The sequence below is a fragment of the Platalea leucorodia genome (genome assembly GCF_965183815.1).
Source record: "Platalea leucorodia genome assembly, chromosome: 4".
Lineage (NCBI taxonomy): Eukaryota > Metazoa > Chordata > Aves > Pelecaniformes > Threskiornithidae > Platalea > Platalea leucorodia.
In genome coordinates, this window is record NC_138826.1 from 125888288 (window position 1) to 125909773 (window position 21486).

Consider the following 21486-nt stretch of genomic DNA (forward strand, 5'->3'; position numbering starts at 1 on the left):
CCCAAGGCGGCCATGGAGGGGCTGGAGCGTGGCCAGAGCAGGGCAGCGAGGCTGGGGCAGGGGCTGGAGCACAAGGCTGGGGAGGAGCGGCTGGGGGAGCTGGGGGGGCTCAGCCTGGAGAAGAGGAGGCTGAGGGGAGCCCTCCTCGCTCTCTGCAACGGCCTGAAAGGAGGCTGGAGCCGGGGGGGTCGGTCTCTGCTCCCCAGGAACAAGCGATGGGACGAGAGGGAACGGCCTCAAGCTGCGCCAGGGCAGGTTTGGGTTGGGTATTGGGAAAAACTCCTTCCCCCAAAGGGCTGTCAGGGCCTGGCCCAGGCTGCCCAGGGCAGGGGCTGAGTCCCCATCCCTGGGGGGATTTAGAAGCCGGGGAGATGTGGTGCTTAGGGACATGGTTTAGTGGTGGGCTTTGCAGTGCTGGGTTAACGGTTGGACTTGTTGATCTTAAAGGTCTTTTCCAACCTAAACAATTCAATGATTCTATGATCCCCAACTCAAGGGAGAGCCAGCGAAGGGCTTGAAGAAGACTCATCGGGTCTTTCCCCGGTCTCACCCTGCACTTCACTTCTATGGTGTTGCTTCAACAATTCCAGCCCTGGAAAGCACTTTGGGTCCCCCATGCGACACCGGCTGTCTGCCAGCCCCGCTGGAGCCACATACCTTCTCCCCACAGTCTATGGGGTTGGAGCTGAAGCAAGCACCCCTTGGTACGGAGTCACCCCTGGGGTGCTCAGCACTGCAGACCCTGCGTAAGCGCTGCACTAAGTCTTGCTCCTTGGACGTACCCTTTCGGTAACCCTCACAAAATATTTCAAGCTTCTGAGATATTTTTTTTTTTTTTCTGCCTCCTGTAAGGCGGAGGGAGAGGAACCCTTGTAGCTGAGGCTGAATTTCATGTTCCTGCAGGGAGGAGGAGGAGGCGGCATCTAGGTTTTTATCATTCGTGCTTTTCCCTGCTCCTACCTTAGAGCAAGTAGAAGCACAAAGGTGTAAATCAACATCCATCACAGAGGCATGAAGGCTGCACAGTGAAAAATCCCCCACGCTGAGGGTCCTTCCAGAGAAGAGGGCTTCTCTGGACACCCACATCTCCATTCCCCAGCGCCGTCCTGGCTGGTAGCAGCACCGAGGCTCCCAGCGGTTCGCCCCTGCCTGGAGCGGAGATGGGGCGGCATCATCACTCCTCCAGCAGGAGAAGGCGGGTTTCCCATATGTTGGAGACTACGTGGGGTTCGGAACCAGCCAGCAGTGGTAGTCCTTGCACGAATCCCGTGCTTTGGGGCTTCCACTAGTCAACTGTGGGGACGACGAAGGACCGTGTTCCTCCCCTTACCTCACTTCACTTGTAGTTGACGACGAGCGTTGCACTCAGGGCGATGCAGCCGCCAGCACAGCAGGAACGATGCTCCAGGGACTGCGTCCTCCCCTCCTGCCCTGATGGAAGACACCTCTGCTTTTTTTTTAGGCCCCTTTGCAACGCCCACTTTCTCTGCAGCAGTTCAAGTGTCCCCAGATGTCACCGCTGTCTCATGCTTCGGGCAGCAGCTGCTTTTTGCCCTCGGAAGAGGGAACCAAGCCACCAGCCCAGAGGTTATTTCCACCCGTGTGATTTTTTTTTTACCACCCAGCGTCTTTCTGGTGGCCCAAAGCAGGGTTAACCCCTTGTCTTGGCACGCACGACCGCAGGCATCTTCCCAGCAGAGCCGATGTCACCTGCCTCTTCCCGGCCGGTCCCCAGGACCTCCTACACGGGGAAGGGGGCCACGATGCTCCTGCTTCGCCTCCTCTCTCTCAGGCTGGAAAGGAGTAAATTATCTGTCCCCTCGCCCTGGGCTGAGGTCCTTTGGTCAACGCAGGGTCAGCGCATCCATCTTCCAGCTGCTCAGGCAGAGAGGGAGGGCGCAGGGTGAAAGCCGGCTGGTTATGACTGTATGGAAATGGAAAAATAATAATAAATACTAAAAAATTTCCAGGAGACTTTGGAGAGCTTTCGAAGAAGGAAGGGTGCCAGCAGAGACCTGTGAGCCCGGGCCATGCTGCAGGCAAAAAAAATGGGTCTGTATCCTCTGAGCTCTTCCCCTCCCAAATTCCCCCGTCAATAAATCTCACCTTCTTGCCCTCTTGGGCTCCAGCTGCTGATTTATGATTGCTATAATGAAAGACGCTGAACAGAAATGAACTGTGTGGCTCCAAGTGATTTACAGAGACATCTTTATCCCTCTCCCACCCCCCTCGTTTAATTTAGTGGCGGGAGCGAGTTTTTTTACACCTTGGAAGCGACAAGGATTTCATCGTGTTTCCCAAAGGAGTTCAAGGCTTTCCCTCTCGCTTTAATAATAAAAAAAATAAAAAATAGCCTTTGTTTCTCTCCGACCCGCCGTGGCGAGCCAGGCTGCGCCGCGCCAAGGCAAGATCGAAAGCATTAATAAACACCAGCCCCAATTTAATGAAAGGCAAAAGATTTTGAACAGAAATCTCTGAGCTGATGAAAGCGGAGCCTGGCCGATGAGGATTTATTAAACGAATGGCTGCCAGGGTCTGGGGAAAGATGATTTGTTAAATTAGAAATAAATATACTTGGTAACTGCGGGAGAATTAAGCGCGCCCATTAAAGCTCTGGGAAGGGGAAGGTTTAAAGGTGCGTTAAACCTGATGGCCAGGATTTTAACGCCATGTCGTTCTTTTTGCAGTGACGGAGACGTCACCGGGGTCTGGAAAGACCACAGTAAGCATTTCATTTCTTGCTATTTTACTTCTTTTAACCCAGGTCCCATGTGGGAAGCTGGACGACTCAGCTCCGAGTTACTGGTTCAGCATTGGTGCCAGGAGGCTTCATTCCCTGTTTTGACCTCTCCTCTCCACGGCAAGCGGCGCTCTGTGCTGCCCGGATGGGATTCCCAGAAACTGGGAGCCTAAACCAACTTGAGTCTTGCTCAGGGACCTCAAATCCTGATGGTTTCGTCCGTACCAAGTGCTTCAGGCTCAAACTGCTCCCCAAACCCCTGTGGGTGCTGCCGGGGACCGCGGCTGCTCAACTCACCCACCCGGGTGCAATTAGAGACCACGTGCAGCACATTAAGGGATATAATTTATTGTAAATGCAATTAAAAAGGAGCCTCCCCCCGGCTGCCCTTCACTTCTCTTGCCTTCCTACACCTCCCACGTCTGCCCAGGATCTTGGGTCAATGCCCCTTTAGTAGGAACCAGAGCTGGCAGGGCAGGCCGAGGCGGGCGGTCCTGGCTTAGTGCTGCAGAGAGAATCATAGAACCAGTAAATCGTTTAGGCTGGAAAAGACCTTCAAGATCATCAAGTCCAACCGTTAACCCAGCACTGCCAAGGCCACCACTAAACCATGTCCCTAAGCACCACATCTCCCCGGCTTTTAAATCCCCCCAGGGATGGGGACTCAGCCCCTGCCCTGGGCAGCCTGGGCCAGGCCCTGACAGCCCTTTGGGGGAAGAAGTTTTTCCCAATACCCAACCCAACCCTGCCCTGGCGCAGCTTGAGGCCGTTCCCTCTCGTCCCATCGCTTGTTCCTGGGGAGCAGAGACCGACCCCCCCGGCTCCAGCCTCCTTTCAGGCCGTTGCAGAGAGCGATGAGGGCTCCCCTCAGCCTCCTCTTCTCCAGGCTGAGCCCCCCCAGCCGCTCCTCCCCAGCCTTGTGCTCCAGCCCCTGCCCCAGCCTCGCTGCCCTGCTCTGGCCACGCTCCAGCCCCTCCGTGTCCTTGACCACCTCAACCTAAACGAGTCTATGATTCTTTTCTAGGAACCCCCCGCAAGGCTGAGTCTTTCCTACCGTCTCTCATTCAAGGCAGGAGAAATTGTGTGTTGATGTCAGAGCCCCGTTAATTTTCCAATCACCAGCAGCTGATTACCAGTAGCAAAGCGCGAAAGGCGAAACAAGACGACCAACATACTTTGAAGAGGATACATATTTATTTTGCTTTTAAAAAAACAACAACAAAAATACCACCCTAAACCCAACCAGCCAACCCAAAACCTCTGCTAATCCAGAACACTGATCAAAAAGTATTTTGGCTCACCCGCTTTTCCAGCTTCTGCTAAAAAATCCGTGCTGTTATCTCTACAGCAAACATTAAAACCAAACAAACTGGTAGCCCCATTTTGGAGGGCAGCCCTGGATTCAAATACTACTTTTGGCTAACGGGGCCCTTCTCCACAGACCTTTCCTCCACCTCGCCACCGGGCAAGCTCACCCGCTCTCCTACAGCAGCAAGGGAATCGCTGCCACTTCTGCGACGCTGCAACAACTATAAATACTCAGAAACACCGAGATCACACTATAAAGTTAAAAAAAAATACCCCCGACAACCAACAAATAATAACCCATCGTTGACACCCGGTTCGAGCGAGGACCGAGTACAGCACACGGTTAAAAAAAAAGAGAAACCCAACCCCCCCAAGCCTACCAGCATCACACAGACATTGGAGACGACATGCAATTTCCTCGATAGGAAGAGCGAGCGGGCGAGGAGGCTATGTACAGTACGCGACGCCCGCTCGGGCACCCGCTCAGCTATCGCTTTGCTAAATCCCCGGCCCAGGCTACAGCAACCGCGGTTAACTCGGTGTGCCCGACGCTTTCGCGCTGAATTTGTGTCGCCTTCCCCCACCTCCCTGTCTCAGCTGAAGCTCCGTGTAAATAACTTTAAGATCAAGGTGAGGGATAAAGGTTTTGCCTCTCTTTGGGTCCCTCCTGGAGCCTGCGCAAGCGGCTGGAAGCGAGAGCTGAGCCGCGCTAGGTGCTGGGGCAGCTGTTGGGAAACAGTTTTTCCATCTACAAAATCCTTGGAAACATCCCATGCCTGACGCTCAAAATACAAGAGGTTTTTCAAGCTCAGGAAAAAATCAAAACCAGAAGAGAAAACCCTTCAGCATCTCAGGAGGGAGCTGCAGGTCCCGTCAGCATCGCACCGGCTCTGGCTGGGACGGAGTTAACTTTTCCCACAGCCGCCGGCGCGGTGCCAGGCTTCGGATTTGTGGCTAAAACAGCGTTGACAACGCGCCAGCGTTTCAGCGCTTCCACAGCGTCGAGGCTTTCCCTTTTTTCCCCCACTCTGCCCCCCACCAGCGATTAGGCCATGGGTGGGCAAGAAGCTGGGAAGGGGAATATCCCAGACAGCCGATACAGATATCAACCAGCAATAAAAACGGAGCAGAGGAGGTCTGGGAAAGACTGGCTGGTGGGAGACGGTGAGTGGTTGCCTTTGCATCGCTTGGGTTTTTTTTTCCCTTCCTCCTTCCTTTGCTATTAAACCATCTTTATCTCTCCTGACAAATTTTCTTGGGTTTCCTCTTCCTATCCCTCCCCGTCCGGTCCCGCTGCGCGGGACAGCGAGCCGCGCGGTGCTTCGCTGCCAGCGGGGGTTAACCCACCACAAGCACAATCGGAGGGGTTGCGACCAGCGAGGCTGGAAGCCATCGGGAGGTTGGGTGGAGGAATAACGGAGCATAGTCCCTACTTGGCCAAGCTTGATGTCGATCAGGTTGACGTTGCTGGACGCCGTAGTTATCACAGCCGAGCAGGGAGAGCATGATGGCGAGAACAAGGGGCTCCAGGAAAACCGAGGCAGCACAAAACAGCGCTCCCCGCTGCTCCGAGACGAAGACAAGGCCGCGCGCTAAGCCGTGCTCTGCCCAACCCCGAGCGGCTCCTAGAAGAGCTGCAGCTGCTGCTCCTCACCTTGCTGGGCGACACGCGTTGCCTGCCCGCGCGGGGACGCGCGCCCCGAGCTCCATCAGCCTGCCCCAGCTGAGGGGTGACGCGAAGGGACGCCGGTCCTGCGCCTGGTGGATGCTGCTACGACGCACAGAAATGCCACGAGCGAAGCTGATGCCCAAGGGCTGGGAGGAGAGGAGAATTGGGTGAAGGGACAGTGAAACCAGGCTCCCCCGGCAGCAGAAATAAGCTCAGCTGCACCGGCCCTTCTAAAGTTTCTTGGCATCATTTGAACCCTGAGGCTGGGCTGGATGCGGGGGGACCAGAGGCGCGCTGGGGGCTCAGCGCGGTTCGTTGCAGCTGACTGCTGGTAACGAAGCTCCCCGAACACGCTTGTCATGAGGGAAAAAGTAGGAAGCGACTGAAAAGTGACCTGCGCTGAGGAGCTAAGCGAAGCAGGAGGAACCCATGACACCCTCCGGCTGGTGGAGTATCAGGGCAACATCCGAGGACCCAGCGAAGCCTCAACAGCACTTCACCGTCTCCCTGAGAAGGCGACGCAGTGGCACTTTCTGTCCCCTCAGCATCACCCCTTTTTGGTTTCCTCAGGCTCCCAACTAGGCCCTGCTACTAGCGATGGGGGCTCGGTGGCTTGGGAATCAGCCCCCTGAGCCATTCCCCAGTGGAGGATCTACTGGGCAGACTGGAAGGCTCTAGCTACAGGTGTATCCAGCGCCCTTCCAGCACAGGTGGTAGGATCAGGCAACAAGGACCCAGGTTAACGGCCAGGCCTGGCATTTCCAGCGTAACCAACAACCCGCTGCACAAACAGCAGCTCCCCGGGGCTCAGCCATCCGCTACGGCCACCTGGACGTCAAAGGATGGCACCAAACAGGCTCAGGGTCATCAAAGCCGGGAGGAGCGGACAACAGCACCGCTACAAGGTTGGGCTCCTAACAGAGAACTGGGTCAGCTTCTGCATTACTTAAAAAGGGCTATTCGAATGAAAAAAAAAAAAACAAACCAAAAACAGGGGGACAGGTTAGGAGCAAAAGGGGTTGCATAAATAAAAAATGCAACCTTGCAAAAATAACTGTATCGTCTCTCCATGATCCATCTCAGGTAGGTTCCCAGCGGAGGCTCCACGTTTCCCAGGAGCTTGGCACAGCCAACGCCTCCCCCATGTTATAAAAACAACCCCCCTCTGGGGGATTCCCTGCTGCTCTGCTCTATAAAACAATAAAAAGGTCCCTGCCGAGAGTCCCCGGCTGTTATTCCTCCTTCGGCCTCTTCCTCCAGCGGGCCAGGAAGGGCCCGAGGCTGTTCCACACCTCCGTGTACATGAGAGTCCCCACGAAGACGAAGGCGGTGCCCAGCCAGTGCCAGGCCGTGAAGGGGTTGCGAAAGTAGAGGATGGAGAAGATGAGGCTGACGAACTTGCGCAGCGTCACCACCAGCGTGACGGTGAGGGAGGTGCACTCCGTGGTGAGGATGAAGACGCCTCGGATGCAGACGTATCTGGGTGGGCGGAGGTAAGGGGACATCGGGGCTGAAGAGGGAGGACACCTGGGCAGGCCTTCGGGAACGAAAAGGACTGGGCAACGGAGAGCCCCAGTCTGGTTATAGAGGGAATAAAATTCCCTTCTCCTCAGACCGGTATTTCTACAGCTTCACTACAAACCCCAGGGACACCCCAAATCTCCCAGACTCCCCCCGAGCCTGCTCTGGGACAGCAAAACTACCCCACCAGAGCAGCTGGGGCTGACACGTTGGCAAAAGGTTAACGGCACGCAGGGTTTGCAGTCCCTGCCACGGAGCCAAGGGAAGCTAAAGTCAGACTTCTCCGTTTATACGCAGCAGAAGTCCCCTCTTTCCCCCGAGGGGGCCTGGGAAAGGCAGATTAAACAAGGGGATTCATGGAGGAGCGTGCGCAGCGATAGGGCGCAGTGCTCTCTCAACAGTGAGAGGAAAAGGGTAAGAGGGCCTTGGACTGAAGGGTCCCTTTCTCGAGGGCATCTCAGCTCCATCAGGCTTGCAGACCTCTCCTCTCTGCCTGGGAGACTCTACTCACCGGTATCTTACAAATAGCTCCCGATCTGTCCCTTCTACCGCGAGCTGGCTCGCAAAGCTGCCGGGAGTTTATGCCAATCGGCCTGTCCCTGGGGAGGCGGTGGCAGATTTCAGCCACCATGGAAAAAAACGTAAGCCCCAGGTTAAATTCCACTCTATATTTTCCAAGTTACACAAACATCAGCTCCCAAATGCAGGGAAGACTCCAAGGACTCGGCACCGCCACCCCATTCCTCCTCTCCCACCCCACTGCCATCTCCGCCTGTCTAAGCTGAGCTTTGAAAGGATACTGAGTGACGACGTTCATGAGGAGGTAGAACCACATGATGGGCAGGGTCAGCCCGAGCACCGGGACCTGGAACAGCTCTGCGGGGAGAAAGGACAGAGCGAGGTCACTGCCCTGCTACTGCTTAAAGAAGATGCGAGGAGAGGCGTCTCTCCCCTGTCCAGGATTGACCATGATCCGGGACATGCTGCAGCTTCCAGAGGCCGTTGCTGCATTAGGCAGACTGATTTTGCTCCAAATGGAGAGTTATCTTGTTCTTACTGTGATAAATGATGAATACAAGAAAGTTTGCAGATATTTATGCTCGGACTTCCATAGGGAAGAAAGGAAGATGGAGGAAGAAGTAGGCTGAGGAAAAAAGACGTTAAAAGAAAAGCTGTGTCTTGCTTTCTTCTCTCAGGGCTGCCCTACTGTTAAAACTGCCGACGGTGCTAGCGTGGGGAAGCCTGCGCAGCACCGGCAAAGCACAAGCCAACGGGTCCGTGTTTACACCTGTGGCTGAGGATTTGGTCCCGTTACTCCCATTTCTGAACTACCACATTCCTTTCCCCAGGGGTCACCTATCTCATGCTTTTCTTGAGAGGGTGTAGCATGCTAGAAATACGTTGCAATGATATTAATGGACAGATTAAAGTGATCTATGTGTGCAAATATCCCCTGTACGCAGAGGGAATTAAAGAACCAGCAAACCTACTCGGCAAAGATCTCTCCAGTTTCACAAAATTGGGATCACAAAATATAGGAAGCTATAAATATATGACAATATAAAATTCACAAAATATAGGAAGCTTGCTGGCACTGAAAAGCCTGGTGAATTTTACCAATAAACTTAAGCAGATGTATAGCTCATGGTGGCCGGATGAGCAATCTGGCTGGGCGCAACGCGTGTACGCGTGCGCGTTAGAGCAAAGCGTGGGTTTTAACCACAGCGATTCAAACCCTAACTCACGGCTTAGTTTTGCGAGCTGCTGCGGCACTGGCTGAACGGTCAGCTGCCCACGGCCGGGCTCTCAGCAGCCAGCAATCACCCCTGGTCCAAGCATGCTGGCATCTGGCCTACCAGGAGCAAGAGGTTGGACAATGTCCCCAAGACAGCGTGGGTTTTTTTTGGGGGGGGCTTTTTATCAAACCTGAAAATTCAAAGGGCTTGAATATCCAGAGACAACAGTCTGCCGTGCACAACCGCTGGACTGAAAGCTTCCTACAGCATTTTCCAGAGGACAGAAAGGTACGAGAGCAAGGATCCGTCTGTGCAACACTCACCAGACTGGCTGAAGAGGACTGCGTGGTGGTAGATGTTTGGGGCAAGGAGGAGAAAGCCAGGGAGTGGTAACGCGTGCTGGAGGGAAAAGAAAAGACATGATATTAACAGATGATGGGAACCCACCCCTCATCCCGGGAAACCAGCCTCAGACATCTGGATGAGAGCACGCTCTTCACTGCTGCAGCCTCACAGCGTGTGATCCTTTGGATTTGTGCCGAGTCCAGGGGGGGAGAGGAAGGGACCCTCTTAGCAGCTCTGTCTGCCCAGGAAAAGCAACAGAAAAGACAGGGTGACTTACATTGTAAAAAAGGGCCTCTTTGGAGTGCTTCCCAAACTGCTTGTACAGCGTCTCCTGGAAAATCCCCATCCTGGCAGACATGAGGAGGGCGAAGGTGAGCGCAGCAATACCTGCAACAGAAGCGCAGCCTTGCAACACTGCTCAGGGATGGGACAGCTCAAGTCCAACAGCTTGACGACTCCCTTGATTGGCTTTCAGTGAAAAAAGCCAAAGCATCCAGACTTGATAACACTGGCAGAAAACTGATAATGGTCTTGAGGACACGGGTATCTTATTACAAAGGCTGAGATGCCAAGAGACTGCTGAAAAGATCATCTCTTTAAAAAGAGACTCAGCCCTGGCAAGCAGAGGTGGCGGGATACCAGGGACACAGTTGTTTGCCACTATTGACGGTACATCAATCCCAGCTTCCCTGAAAAGCCACCAATAAATCTAGGTTGGAGGTATAAAAATAGACTCAAGTGCCAGGCTGTGGAGACTCCTCCATGAAATACTGTGCTGAATGAACACCTGAACCAGCTACAGCCCCTCTCCCTCTCTGCAGCATAGCTCACAGCATCAGATATATCAGGTAGGGCTGTTTTTGCAGAGAGAAACCAAGAAGATATCTGCAAACACGCATGATTGTAGTCTCATTCTGTCACTAAGCCTTGCAGAAACTCCTTAGGTGCTGTATTTAACTTGTTGGCCAAAGGAAGAGTATCTCTTTGCACAAAGCAGCTAAGGAGTGCCACAAAACCCCATTCTTTGCAAGTCAACATCTTCCAGATGCTCAGCCCAACTCAACCTCAGCGCGGGGATTCCCACCACAGTCTGCTTCGCACAACCCACGTGGCCAAGGACATCGGAGAGCCGAGTCTTGCCAGCATCCCAGCAAGGTCGGCTGGAGATGTGGCACCCACATACCTAGCAGCCACCACAAGAAAACCTGGAGTCCGTCCTCTTCATTTAAGCTGGAGTCAGACGCCTGGTGGAGGGAGACACAACACAGTCACCACGAGCCACCATGTCCCTGCAGCTCATCTGGACCTGCCTGTACACCTCACTCTTGGTTTGTGTGTTGTGGCCCAAAGCAAGCCCATAAAGCAAAGACCGTCCAAGGTCTCCCATTCTCCAGAGTTCCTTCCCTGGCTGAACAGAGGTGGTAGCAACTAGAGCACACTTTGCTTTCCACTCTGCTTCAGGGAATGCACCAGATTCCAGCCAAAGTGTAAATGTCTGATGAAGAAAATAGCTTTTCTAAACAAAATGCCCTGGCTTGGCCAGAGACCGAACCCTTCAACCACAAAAATAATCAGTGCCACTTAGAAGGCTCCCATGGACAGCCCATTAGCAGGCTCCTCTGTCCTCATCTCAGAGGTGGGTGTGCAGGAAAGAACAAGGGCTCTGGCCAAGCCCTGGCCAGGTCCTAAAACCAGGGCTCTGGCTTGCGGTCAAGACATGGAGGAAACCAGGCCTGTAGATGTTGTTAGCCAAGGGTAAAACTCTGGGTAGCATGGCTTGGCTCAACTCTCTTTCACTGTGTTTTAGGGCAAATGAGATTACTCATCTTTGCCACAACTGTCCGTACTATACCAAAACCCCATGCCTGCTGAGAGCTAATCTGGATTAACACAGAGCGAGGCCGCGTCGCACAGACCTTTCTCAGACACCCTAAGAGTATAAATAGCTATTAAATGATGGGGTACTTGGGAGGTTTGACAGCCCTGTTTCTTTCCAATCTCTCAGAGCTGGATTAAGTGCAACCAATTTTCACTTGACCACCACTTTATGTCATTTTTCTGTCTTCAGTTGACAAGATCAGGCTTTGGGTGGCTGACCCAGGAAAATCCCAAAGTGGTGTTACACATGGATTTTCTTCACTCCCTCCTGTTCTCCAAATACGTGCGCTTTATTTCAAGGGTCACAGAAAGTCACGTTGTATGACAACAGGTCTGGACAAATTTAGCCTTGAAAGCTGACAATCTCTTCTGGGATAACAAGAGCAAAGATTTAAGATGGCTGAGTTTTGTTTAAGATCCACCTGCTACTAACTGCAACACATTGCAGTAAAGGCAAGAGAAAACAGCTTCTAGCTGTGGCAAAAAAACAATGGTATATTCTCAGCAAAAAGCAACCTGAACAACACAGGATAAAAGGCATCTGTAATTAAGTTAAATCACATGCATGTGTGTGCATCCCTTCCCTCCAAACCACAGGAAAATGAGACCAGGAACAAGAGTTTTCGGGGAGCAGATCTAGAGCTAGGAGACATCTTGTCTCTCCCTTAATAGTCAGGAATTACTGATGAAGGTGCAGACAGCAGCTCCTCCTGTCAATAAGGTTCACAGCTATGACCTCAGACCCTTTACGATCCTTACCACTTGCTTTGCAGACATGAAAGTGCAGGTAAAGATCCCCAGGGACACCAGGGCTATGGACGTGTATTTAGATACGCTGTACCTGCACAGGGGAGAAGACAGATGTCAGTGATCCAGCCCAGCCTCACGTTGTTCATCTACCGCTCCCTTGCATTGCATTTTGCTCCGTTACACCAGTGTGAACTCGGGGTAATGGGCACATACCCATTACTTAATGTTGGACACTGCCGGGAGGGAAGGCCAACTGACTCCAACTGCAACAAAAAAGAAGCATCTGGACCAAGATCTCCTTGCTCGTGGCAAAGGATCCCTCTCAGATCAAAGCCGGCACGGATCTCTGCATAGCGATGGAGCGTCAGGGGATATGCCCACATTGGTCCCACAGCCAGACCCCAGGCAGCTGGCAGGATGCTCCTGGCCTGACATCGTTGCCCACTGTGGTGGGTTGACCCCAGCCAGCAGCCAAGCACCTACCCAGCCACTCGCTCGTTCCCCCAGCCTCGTGGGATGGGGGAGAGAACTACAAGAGCAAGAATGAGAAAACTCGTGGGTTGAGCTAAAGAGTTTAAGGTGAGGAGGGGGAAAAAACCAAAACAAAAAACCAATGCAAGAGCAATCACTCACCACCTCCCATAAGCATGGCCATCTTGGAAGCCAACCCCCCCAATCCTCTTCTTCCTCTACCCTGGTTTCTATTGCAGCGCACGACACTATATGACATAGAATATCCCTTTGGCCATTTTGGGTCAGTTGTCCCAGCTGTATCCCCTCTCAACTTCTTGTCCACCCCCAGCCTACTCCCTGGGGGACAGAGTGGGAAAACCAGAGAGCCTGGACACTGTGTAAGCACTGTTCAGCAACAGCCAAAACACCAGCGTGCTAGCAACACTGCTTTAGCCACAAATCCCAAACACAACACCATATGGGCTGCTATGAAGAAGTTAACTCCTTCCCAGCCAGACCCAGTACAGCCATCCATCAGGAGCGGTACCGGCCTCATGGAAGTAAGAGGAAAGAAAAGAGCTAACACAGAAGGCTGCAGTCATGTAAAATCTCTCTTTTCAGTCCATGCTTGCCTTAAACGAAGGAGTGAGGGGTGGTGGAAATGCAGAAGAGGGAACTATTCCAGCCTCTAGTCCAGGCACACCTGTGTGTCCCAGTTTCCCCATCAGTAAAACAAGAACATTTAACAGGAAAGGGGAGGGCGCTGAACACCAGTCAGGATTAAGTCAATGGCAGAGCATTCCCTGATGATGTAAGAAAGAGGCTTGCGATTTACCTTTTCTTCAAAATGATGATACCTAGAGCCATGCTGGCTATGAGAGAACCCTGGGAAAGAAGAGAGAGAGGAGAAAAACAAAATAGAAGGTCAGCACTACAAACTTGCCTGGACTGGATGCCCGCCCCAGAGAAACACTGCAAACTCAATACAACTAACACCAAAACACCAACAGAAATGCCAGAACAGGATCAGGGAGACTGACAGGGTGGGGACAAGAGGAAACAGCCTCAAGTTGCACCAGGGGACGTTTAGGTTGGATATTAGGAAAAATTTCTTCACCAAAAGGGTTGTCAGGCCCTGGCACAGGCTGCCCAGGGAAGTGGTCGAGTCCCCATCCCTGGAGGTATCCAAAAGACGTGTAGATGTGGCGCACAGGGACATGGTTTAGTGGTGGGCTTGGCAGTGTTAGGTTTGTGGTTGATCTTAAAGGTGTTTTCCAACCTAAATGATTCTATGATTCTATGAGTCTCACTTCAGCTAGGAGAAGGGGAGAAGTTGAGCTGGGTGGCTTGGGAACAAGGATGCTGGGGCAAACAGGCTACTAGGATCTTCTGGCCAGTGGGCCTCCCCTTTTTTGGCCCACTCATGACACTCGGTGTGTGCTACAGGCCGGAACATGGCCAAATCCCTGTGTTTTTAATTGGGAACAGGAGTATGGCTCCACAGATTGATTGCAGGGCTGCAATACAAGAACCATCCCTCATGACTCACACAGGACACGTCTCCTAGAGTGTCGTCTGTTTTTCTTCTTTTTAACCTCTCCTGACTTCAGGTATCTCAACCCCATGACGTGTTGTGGGCGAACAGCCCCCGCCCAGCAGATCTGCCCAGCAGATTTTGTTATTCCCAACAGCTGGAGCTCCATTTTCTTTGGTTTTAACAGATGTTTTAGCCTGACACTCATCTACACTTAAGTGAAGATGCGTTTTAATAGCATTTTCCAAAGCAAAGACCTATGCAGTAACAGTGCAGGTGGAACTAGGCCAAAGCCATGCCCTCTGACCTGGGGCGTTTAACCAAGACACGTACGCTAGGACACGAATCACTTGGCATAGCTGTGCGGTGGAAGGGAAAGCTGCGTCCCTTTGGCCAGTGATTCAGTCCACCCAGGGCTGACAGCCAGAGTCTGGGCTTGGTTTTGTCATTCTTACTTCCCCATCACCTTTGGAAATATGAAGCCTGTTTGAGCCTCCGTTTCCTCGTCTCTCCATTAAGTTGAAATTTAATGACCAACACTGTGAAAGTGAGGACTGGAGCTGAGCCTCCAGAGCAAGGTTGCTCTCCGCATAAGTTAGCTGGAGTTTAGTATTTGCACAGGGTTTTGGTGCCCTCAGGGCAAGAGAGAACACATGCACCAGGGACAGGGCTTGCAGAGATGATGGGAAGAGATGAGGAGGAAAAGGATGGCATGACAGTACTCACTGATCTGAAGATCATGTGCAGCGGCATGGCGATATTTAAGTTCAGGGCATAGTTATTCACCACACTGACAGTGAAGAACATGGCGACCATGATGAAATAGTACCTGAAACACAAACACAAAAAACCCCAGCTGATAGCTGTGCCTGTACCTCCCTGGGATGCTGGGAGACACCTTGGGAACAGAAGACAGGTTGCAAGGAAAGGCCTGGAGCTGAGCAGGAGCCCTCCTAGCTCTTGGGTCTGTGACAAGGACTAACAAGGAGATCAATCCACTTTGGATGCAGCAGGGAAGTCCTTAGAACGGGAAGCAGGCTGACCTGCACTGGCTCAGCTTATGCTAATCCCAGAAGCAAAGGGGAACTGAGGATACCCCAGCTGGGATCTTTCAGCACGGACTTCCTCCAGACCCCTCTTTCCTAAGGACAGCGGCATAAGACAAGGCTTGATTTGAGGGGATTCAATTTCTGCCAGCAGGCATCACTACCCTAAGTGGAACTAGAAACTTATTCAAATCCAGGCTGAACACCTCCATGGTTCTACACCTAAGCTAGAGAGCCTCCACAAACTGAAGTTCCTCGCTGTGACGCAGCCACGAAAGGCACTAAACTTGCCCTCAACTTTCTCTCATGAGGATCTCTGCCCCGAGCACTCAGCACAGCGCTCTGTTTTGCCATAGTCTGCTAAGGAGCCCCACAAAACCTCCTTGCTTCACTTCAGCCACTGCGTGCCAGGGAGGAGAGCATGAACATGCCAGGCTATTGCCAGGACAAGATCAGCCCTGATGGAGAAATGCAAAAGTGAACTGGGCTGGCTTTCCAGTAAATGTCTCCCTCCCACGCCTATTGCACCAGGCCCCAGCGAGACAGTGAGCTCTTCAAACACAGCAAATGCTTAACTGTGCAACATACTGCCCTGTTTCTTGGACAGGAAAGCATCTGATGGCAATTTCCTATTAAGAATTCTCGATAAACGAGGCATTCATATTTTATCAGGCATGATAGGTTCTCAACGAGGCTTTGCAAATGCTGCAGAATGGATGGGATTTAGACAGGATAAACGGATAAGCCATTTTACTAAACACTTCTCCAGATAATAGATAGCCAGTCAATTTGTGCCTAGCAAAAGTGTTCAGATCAACTGTACCTTATTGGTATGGCCGGCCTCTTCCTCCCAAAATTGGCTTCGAAGATAAAGCCTTCCACCGCAATAAATAGGAACTGGGAGAACGTCACTATGTTCCCACATCCTGGAAACTGCCTGCAGGCATGGAGAAGACAGACAAGCATAAGAGCAACGCCATGGAGAACAAACACTGCATTGAGCTCCAATAAAAAGAGGCTAACGGCTCATAATCCCAGCGTGAGCATCAATCTGGAGGGGCTTTACTGCTTTATCTGTCCAGGTTCTCACGTTGCCTTTGTTCAACGCTTCCCTGCAGGTATTTATTCACCTGTACTTGTAGATACAGGCACAGCAATCCCTTCCTCAAACATTTCCAAAGAGGAAGCGAGCGGCCACCCCCATCACGGGGCACGTGGTGAATTGGGTCAGGAAGTGAAAGAGGAAATCGGTCGCATCTCACAGGTCTGTGTGACATCCCACCAGGGTTCAGGATCCGAATGAGCACCACCAAGCACCGACGTAACCATACTGAAGCCGGATCTCCCTCTTTCTCATGGGGAAGTGGTTTGGATAGGGCTCTCTCCCTACCTACATCGTGAAAACGATGAGTCCACCCAGGAGGAAGGCAGCAGGATTTCCTATAGCCCTTATTTCCACTGCATGAGGGAAGAGCTGAGGTCAGGTCCGTGTCTGCAGGCAAGTCCGTGGTTCTGCTTGCACCTCATCCGCAGAACATGTGAGCATGAGCTCAAACCTGCTTTCAATTTACCCAGCAAACTTTAGCTCTCTGCCCTCCTGCATTTGCTGGATACCCAAAGGTTGGTTGTAGGTTCAAGAAGGAACCTACAACAGCTCATCATGAGAGCCCAAAAAGATCATGGCATTAAATGCCACGTGATAGCCAGGCAAGCTAGGGAGCTTGCTAATGTGACACGTGCTTTGCACTGAAGTTTTCAAACTCCACAAGGTATCAAAAACCACAAAACAGTGCTTGACCTCAAAAGAGACCCTCTTAGCTGAGCACCTTTATCCTCCCAGCGAGACCCAAGCACTGCAGTTATCGCTACCTTTGCAGCAGAAATTACAGCCCCTTTGAGCAAATCAACCTCGTGTGTTTATTCTGAGGGAAGAGGAACTACACACAAGAGCAAAACAGCCCATAACAGCCCATTAAACAAACATTGCCTGCACGCTGCTCACCCATTCCTAGCAGACATGCCTGCTGCAGGCCCTGCCTCCTTCCTAAGAAGCTTAGAGGGAGCAAGAGAGGATTTCCTGGGAGGCACAGAGTCAGCTCTGGGCTCAGAGGAGGCTGTGACATGTCAGACAATCAGAAAGCTCACTGTTATTTGCAGCGGGAGATAGAGGAATTTAAGCACGTACTTCCCCTTTCTCGGGCGCAAGACAGAAACCAAAGCCAAGGACTTGATGGAGAAGCTGCAGTCCCGATCCCCACCCTGCTGCACGAGCATTCAGCTTGCTCACACAACGTGCCATCACAAGTAGTCAGAGGCTGGGTCTAGACACGGTTTTGCAGAATGCAAGCTGTGAGATGCGCTGGCGAACAGGAATAACCAAGCTGTCTCCTGGATAGCTAAGCTGAAGGTCTGGTCTCCTCCAAAATCCCCTCTGTCACCCCCCAGACATCTCGGAAAAAGCAGCAGTGCTCTGGTTAACGCAGAGCTGGCACGCGGCTGCCACCGAACAGCACCTGGAAAGGCCATCTTCTCCCTGCATTTGCCACAGGGCCGGCACTAGCCTGGGCCCCTCCCCTCTACCCACCTGCTGATTTTCCCATTTTTCAGAGCTTAATTGTCCATGAGAGTTCAATCCCTGCTGCGCAAGGAGGTTAAAAGGTTCAAAAGTACTTCGGGGAAGAGAAGAAATACTGAACTGGAAACAGAGGCCAGGCTCCAGGATTGTAAACCTCATCTCTACGGGAGAACAGAAAGCAATTGTAGACTTGGAATAAAGCAAGACCGTTTCCGCACAGGACTGTGTTTCCTCCCAGTTCACTTACACTCTTGCCTTCAGTCACTTGCTGTACATATGACCTCACGTTATCAGTAAGGTGTTGACACAGGGTTATTTGTTGACTGATAATAAAAAGATAAACAAAAAAAAAAAGCCCCAGGCTGTATCTGCCCATGTCTTTGACTCACAACCCCAACACACTGATAGACCTAAAAGAATTGACAAGAAGTCTGGATATATCAACCAAAGACCTGCTTTAGCTGTAGCCAACTGATAGAGAGTTCTCCAGAAGCAATGTAGAAACGCTATGATGCAATTGTCACCCTGCCTCCTAGGATGGAATTGCCTGGGCCGTTAGTGTCTAGCAGCCCTGGCAGATGGTGGGATGAAACAGCCGCAGCGGGGTTCTCGGTCACGTCAGCGGAGCACAGACAGACTAGCCCAATTTCTGGACATCAGTTTGGGGCACGTTGACGCAGAGTACTCTCATTCAGACAGAGTTCAACACAACCAAATCACATCTTCGAGGAAGATTTCTGTCCGTCACTTAAGAAGACTCCATGTTTCATAGAGAATTCCTTCAACGGCCCCTGCAGAAGAACACCCCCCCCACCATTTGCACCATAAAGGGAAGAAACCCCATTGAGATCTACCACCTCAACCATTTTTACAGAGAAGGCACCTCACAAGGACACAGCTTCAGAAGGCAAAAAGCAGATTGTGGGCTTTCTAACCAGGCCTGTGTGTACATGCCGCACAGAGCTTTGGCATCACGGCTCACAGACAGGCCCCCCGGGACAACTAGTAAAGGACACTAGCAGAACAGGTTGGGTTGCACCAGACAGGGGAAATGGGATGAACTGGATGGCGTTTCTTGCCCTGTCCAGGCCTCCTTCTGTTATTCAGACAGGGGCTTGTTTAACTTGCTCTTGAAAACCTCCAGCGAGGAGTTTCCCTGCTCTCTCTCTTACAAACCCACTTCACTACACTGAGAGGGAGCAAACCCGGGGCTTCGGCCTGCTTTATATCCCTTTCACAGCAATTTCAGCCCCTTATTTCTCATTCTGCCTCCAGAGCCCAGCAGAAAAATTTCTCTCCTCTGCAGCCATTCTCCACACATTTAAAGTCTTTTGTCTGTCCTCAGGCATCTCTAGACTAAACAGTTCTCTTTCCTCATAAATCCTAAGCAAATTTCTTCCAGTCACCTTTGCTGCTCCGCACTAGACTGTCTGTCTGGTCGCTGCCTTTTCCTGGGGCCCTGCTGCAGGACTTTGCTTGTTATGAGAAGATTCATCTTCAAGAGGGAATTTTTTCCCCTCTAGACAACACCAAGACCCAAAGAAATAAACAGTGTTACCCCAATTTAGGGACCAAAGGTGAACAGGGCAAGAGAGGGGCACAGGAACTGAGCTGTCAGGAACACGGGAATTTCTGAAGTGGATGAGAGGCAATGCTTAAGAGAAGCCTGTGTGTAAAAAGCAGCTTTTCTTAGATATCTCCAATTGGACTTCTAGGATTTGCTGCTCAAAATCCCTCCTGGAGTTTAGATGCTTAATGCAGCCTTTGAGTACGGCCCAATGGCTTGCTTTTGTTTTAAGGTGTGGCTGGAAGACACACAAGCCCACTGCGTCTTGCAAGCATCTTGCAAGCAAATGCAAGAAGCCAGATCCAAAGCTTTCTTCACCTCAAAGGGGCCCATTCCTCCTCCCTCTCTGATATTGCAGTAGAAGCCAGGCAGAAAAGGCAGAGGTTAGAGCAATCCCTGAGAGGAAAGACAACTCGCCACGCAAGGTCTCTTCCTCCAGGAACTGCTTCTTGATTTATCCAGAGATTGCTGAATGATTGTGCAACCTCGTGTTAAGGTACCTGCATCCTGGCCTCCCACTTGGAAGAAAATAGCCCTGCTGCTGGCTTTCAGAGTCAGGCTCTCTTTTGCTCTCCCTTTTTCTCTTAACAATCTGGGATGATGATGGGTGGGGAGGAAGTAAGGGCAGGTTTTAACTACAGGTTTTAACTACTAGGGCATGATTATAGTGAACATAGTACTGAATGGTCGGGGGATGCAGCTCCACGCTGACTTACTATGATTGTAGACACCGAACCAGTTTAATAATTACTTTTTTCCAGTCAGGCCTAGCACTTTTGCCTTCACAGCTTGCTCACCGGCCCTGAAAACAAACCCAAGAGACCATCGCCTTTTCCATGCCATGCCAGCCTTCCTCCATCAGGGTGAGGAAGGTGATGCAGCGCTCGGACGTACCCCAAATGTCAGCCCTCCTCTCTCTGCAACCTGGCAATTCACCTTCGCTCCGACTGCCACAAAGGACTCCTCGCCCTCATCACGTTGGCTTTGCAGCCGCGTGATGCTGCCGAAGATCACATTTCCAGATGGACGATGTTCCCTTGGCCCTGCCTGCCATCCCAGGGGACCCTAGCCAGCTCCTGGGCGTCTTCTCCTTGGGATTTCAGCTGTAACTTGTACGAGGCCCTGGGATCAGAGAGCAGGGGTGGTGGGGACGCTTTAGGGCCAGACTGATGCGGTGGTCCGTGCGTCAGCAGAGATGGGAGATGCCCGGTGCCTGGGCAGGACACCCAAGCGGCCCATGACAGGACCAGACTGGGCCCAAGCCAAGGGTGACAGCCCCAAAAACCCCACAAAATCCATCAGGCGGTGACACAACAAGGCCAGGGCCCAGCGATCCACACCCAGCCTCCTCTTGGCACCTGGATGAGGAGCCCCGGGGCCTGGGGCTGCCCCCCAAGCTGTGAGGGGTCCGGCCACCCCGCCGGGGCCGCAGACCCCCTCAGGGCCAGCCCCAGGCCGGGGGCCAGCCCCGGGTACCCCCCGGCAGCCCCACCACCCCCCCAAATCCTCTCATACCCCCCCCCCCCCCCAGCCTCCTGGAGACCCCCTGGGCACCGCTGCCGCTTCCTCCCCTCACAACTCCCGAAGCCGGTGGGGGAGACCCTGCGGCCCCCAGCCCCGGGGGGCCCTCACCCGACCCCCGAGCCCATTCCTGTCCCTAACCCCTGCCCCTAACCCCTCCTTCTGCCCCCACAGCCTCTCCCCGGCCCCGCACCTGGCCAGCAGCTCCAGGAACACCACGTTGCTGCAGCAGCCGCCGAACACCAGCCCCACCGCCACGGCCGGGTGCATGGTGTCGCCCCAAGAAGCGAGGAGGCGTCCCGGACCGCCACCGCATCCCGCTCCCGGGCCGCGGCCCCGCTCCCGGCCCCGGCCCCGCCGCCCCCGCTTCCTCCCGGGCGCCGGTAGTTCGCTCCCCGCCCGCCGCCCGTTTACCGATACCGCCGCGGCTCTACGGCCGAGACTACAACTCCCAGCGGCCCCCGCGACGCCTCCCCGCCTCCTCCCTCAGGTGGTGCCGCCCCGCGGGGCATGATGGGGGTTGTAGTTCCGCGGTGGGGACGGGCGGTAATGGCGGCGCGGGGCCCGGCGCTGAGGTGGCGTGAGGAGAAGGGCGGGGAGGGCAGCCCAAACGCTGCTTCCCTGCTGAGCAACAGCTGCTAATTGCCGCTTTGGGTTTAGATAATGAAATTATCGCTTCGATGTGAAATCGAGCTTGCCTGAGGCCTGTGGGGGAGCCTCCTGGGGGCCCTGCCATGCTCTTGGGGCCACAGGCAAGCCTGTGCGGCCCGTGTCAGTGTCACCATGATTGGTGTTGGAAACACGGGGTGCTGAGGCACCAAAACTGGGTCTGAAAAGCGATCG

At 52.9% G+C, this 21486-nt stretch overlaps 1 protein-coding gene across 2 annotated transcripts; it reads right to left on the reverse strand.

Moving 5' to 3' along the window:
* Positions 1 to 3989: 3989 nt before the first annotated feature.
* Positions 3990 to 21015, reverse strand: SLC35B4 (solute carrier family 35 member B4). 2 transcript variants are annotated; one of them, XM_082309589.1, is made up of 10 exons: positions 20837 to 21015; positions 15804 to 15917; positions 14661 to 14763; positions 13236 to 13285; positions 11957 to 12038; positions 10503 to 10563; positions 9597 to 9706; positions 9298 to 9373; positions 8039 to 8114; positions 3990 to 7196 (listed from the first exon to the last, which is right to left on the reverse strand). In XM_082309589.1, exons 1-10 carry the CDS (start codon positions 20911 to 20913, stop codon positions 6950 to 6952), a joined length of 996 nt encoding a protein of 331 aa, XP_082165715.1. In that variant the 5' UTR covers positions 20914 to 21015; the 3' UTR covers positions 3990 to 6949. The 2 variants fall into 2 exon arrangements, with proteins under 2 accessions (XP_082165715.1, XP_082165716.1); XM_082309590.1 differs by lacking the exon at positions 15804 to 15917.
* Positions 21016 to 21486: the final 471 nt, after the last annotated feature.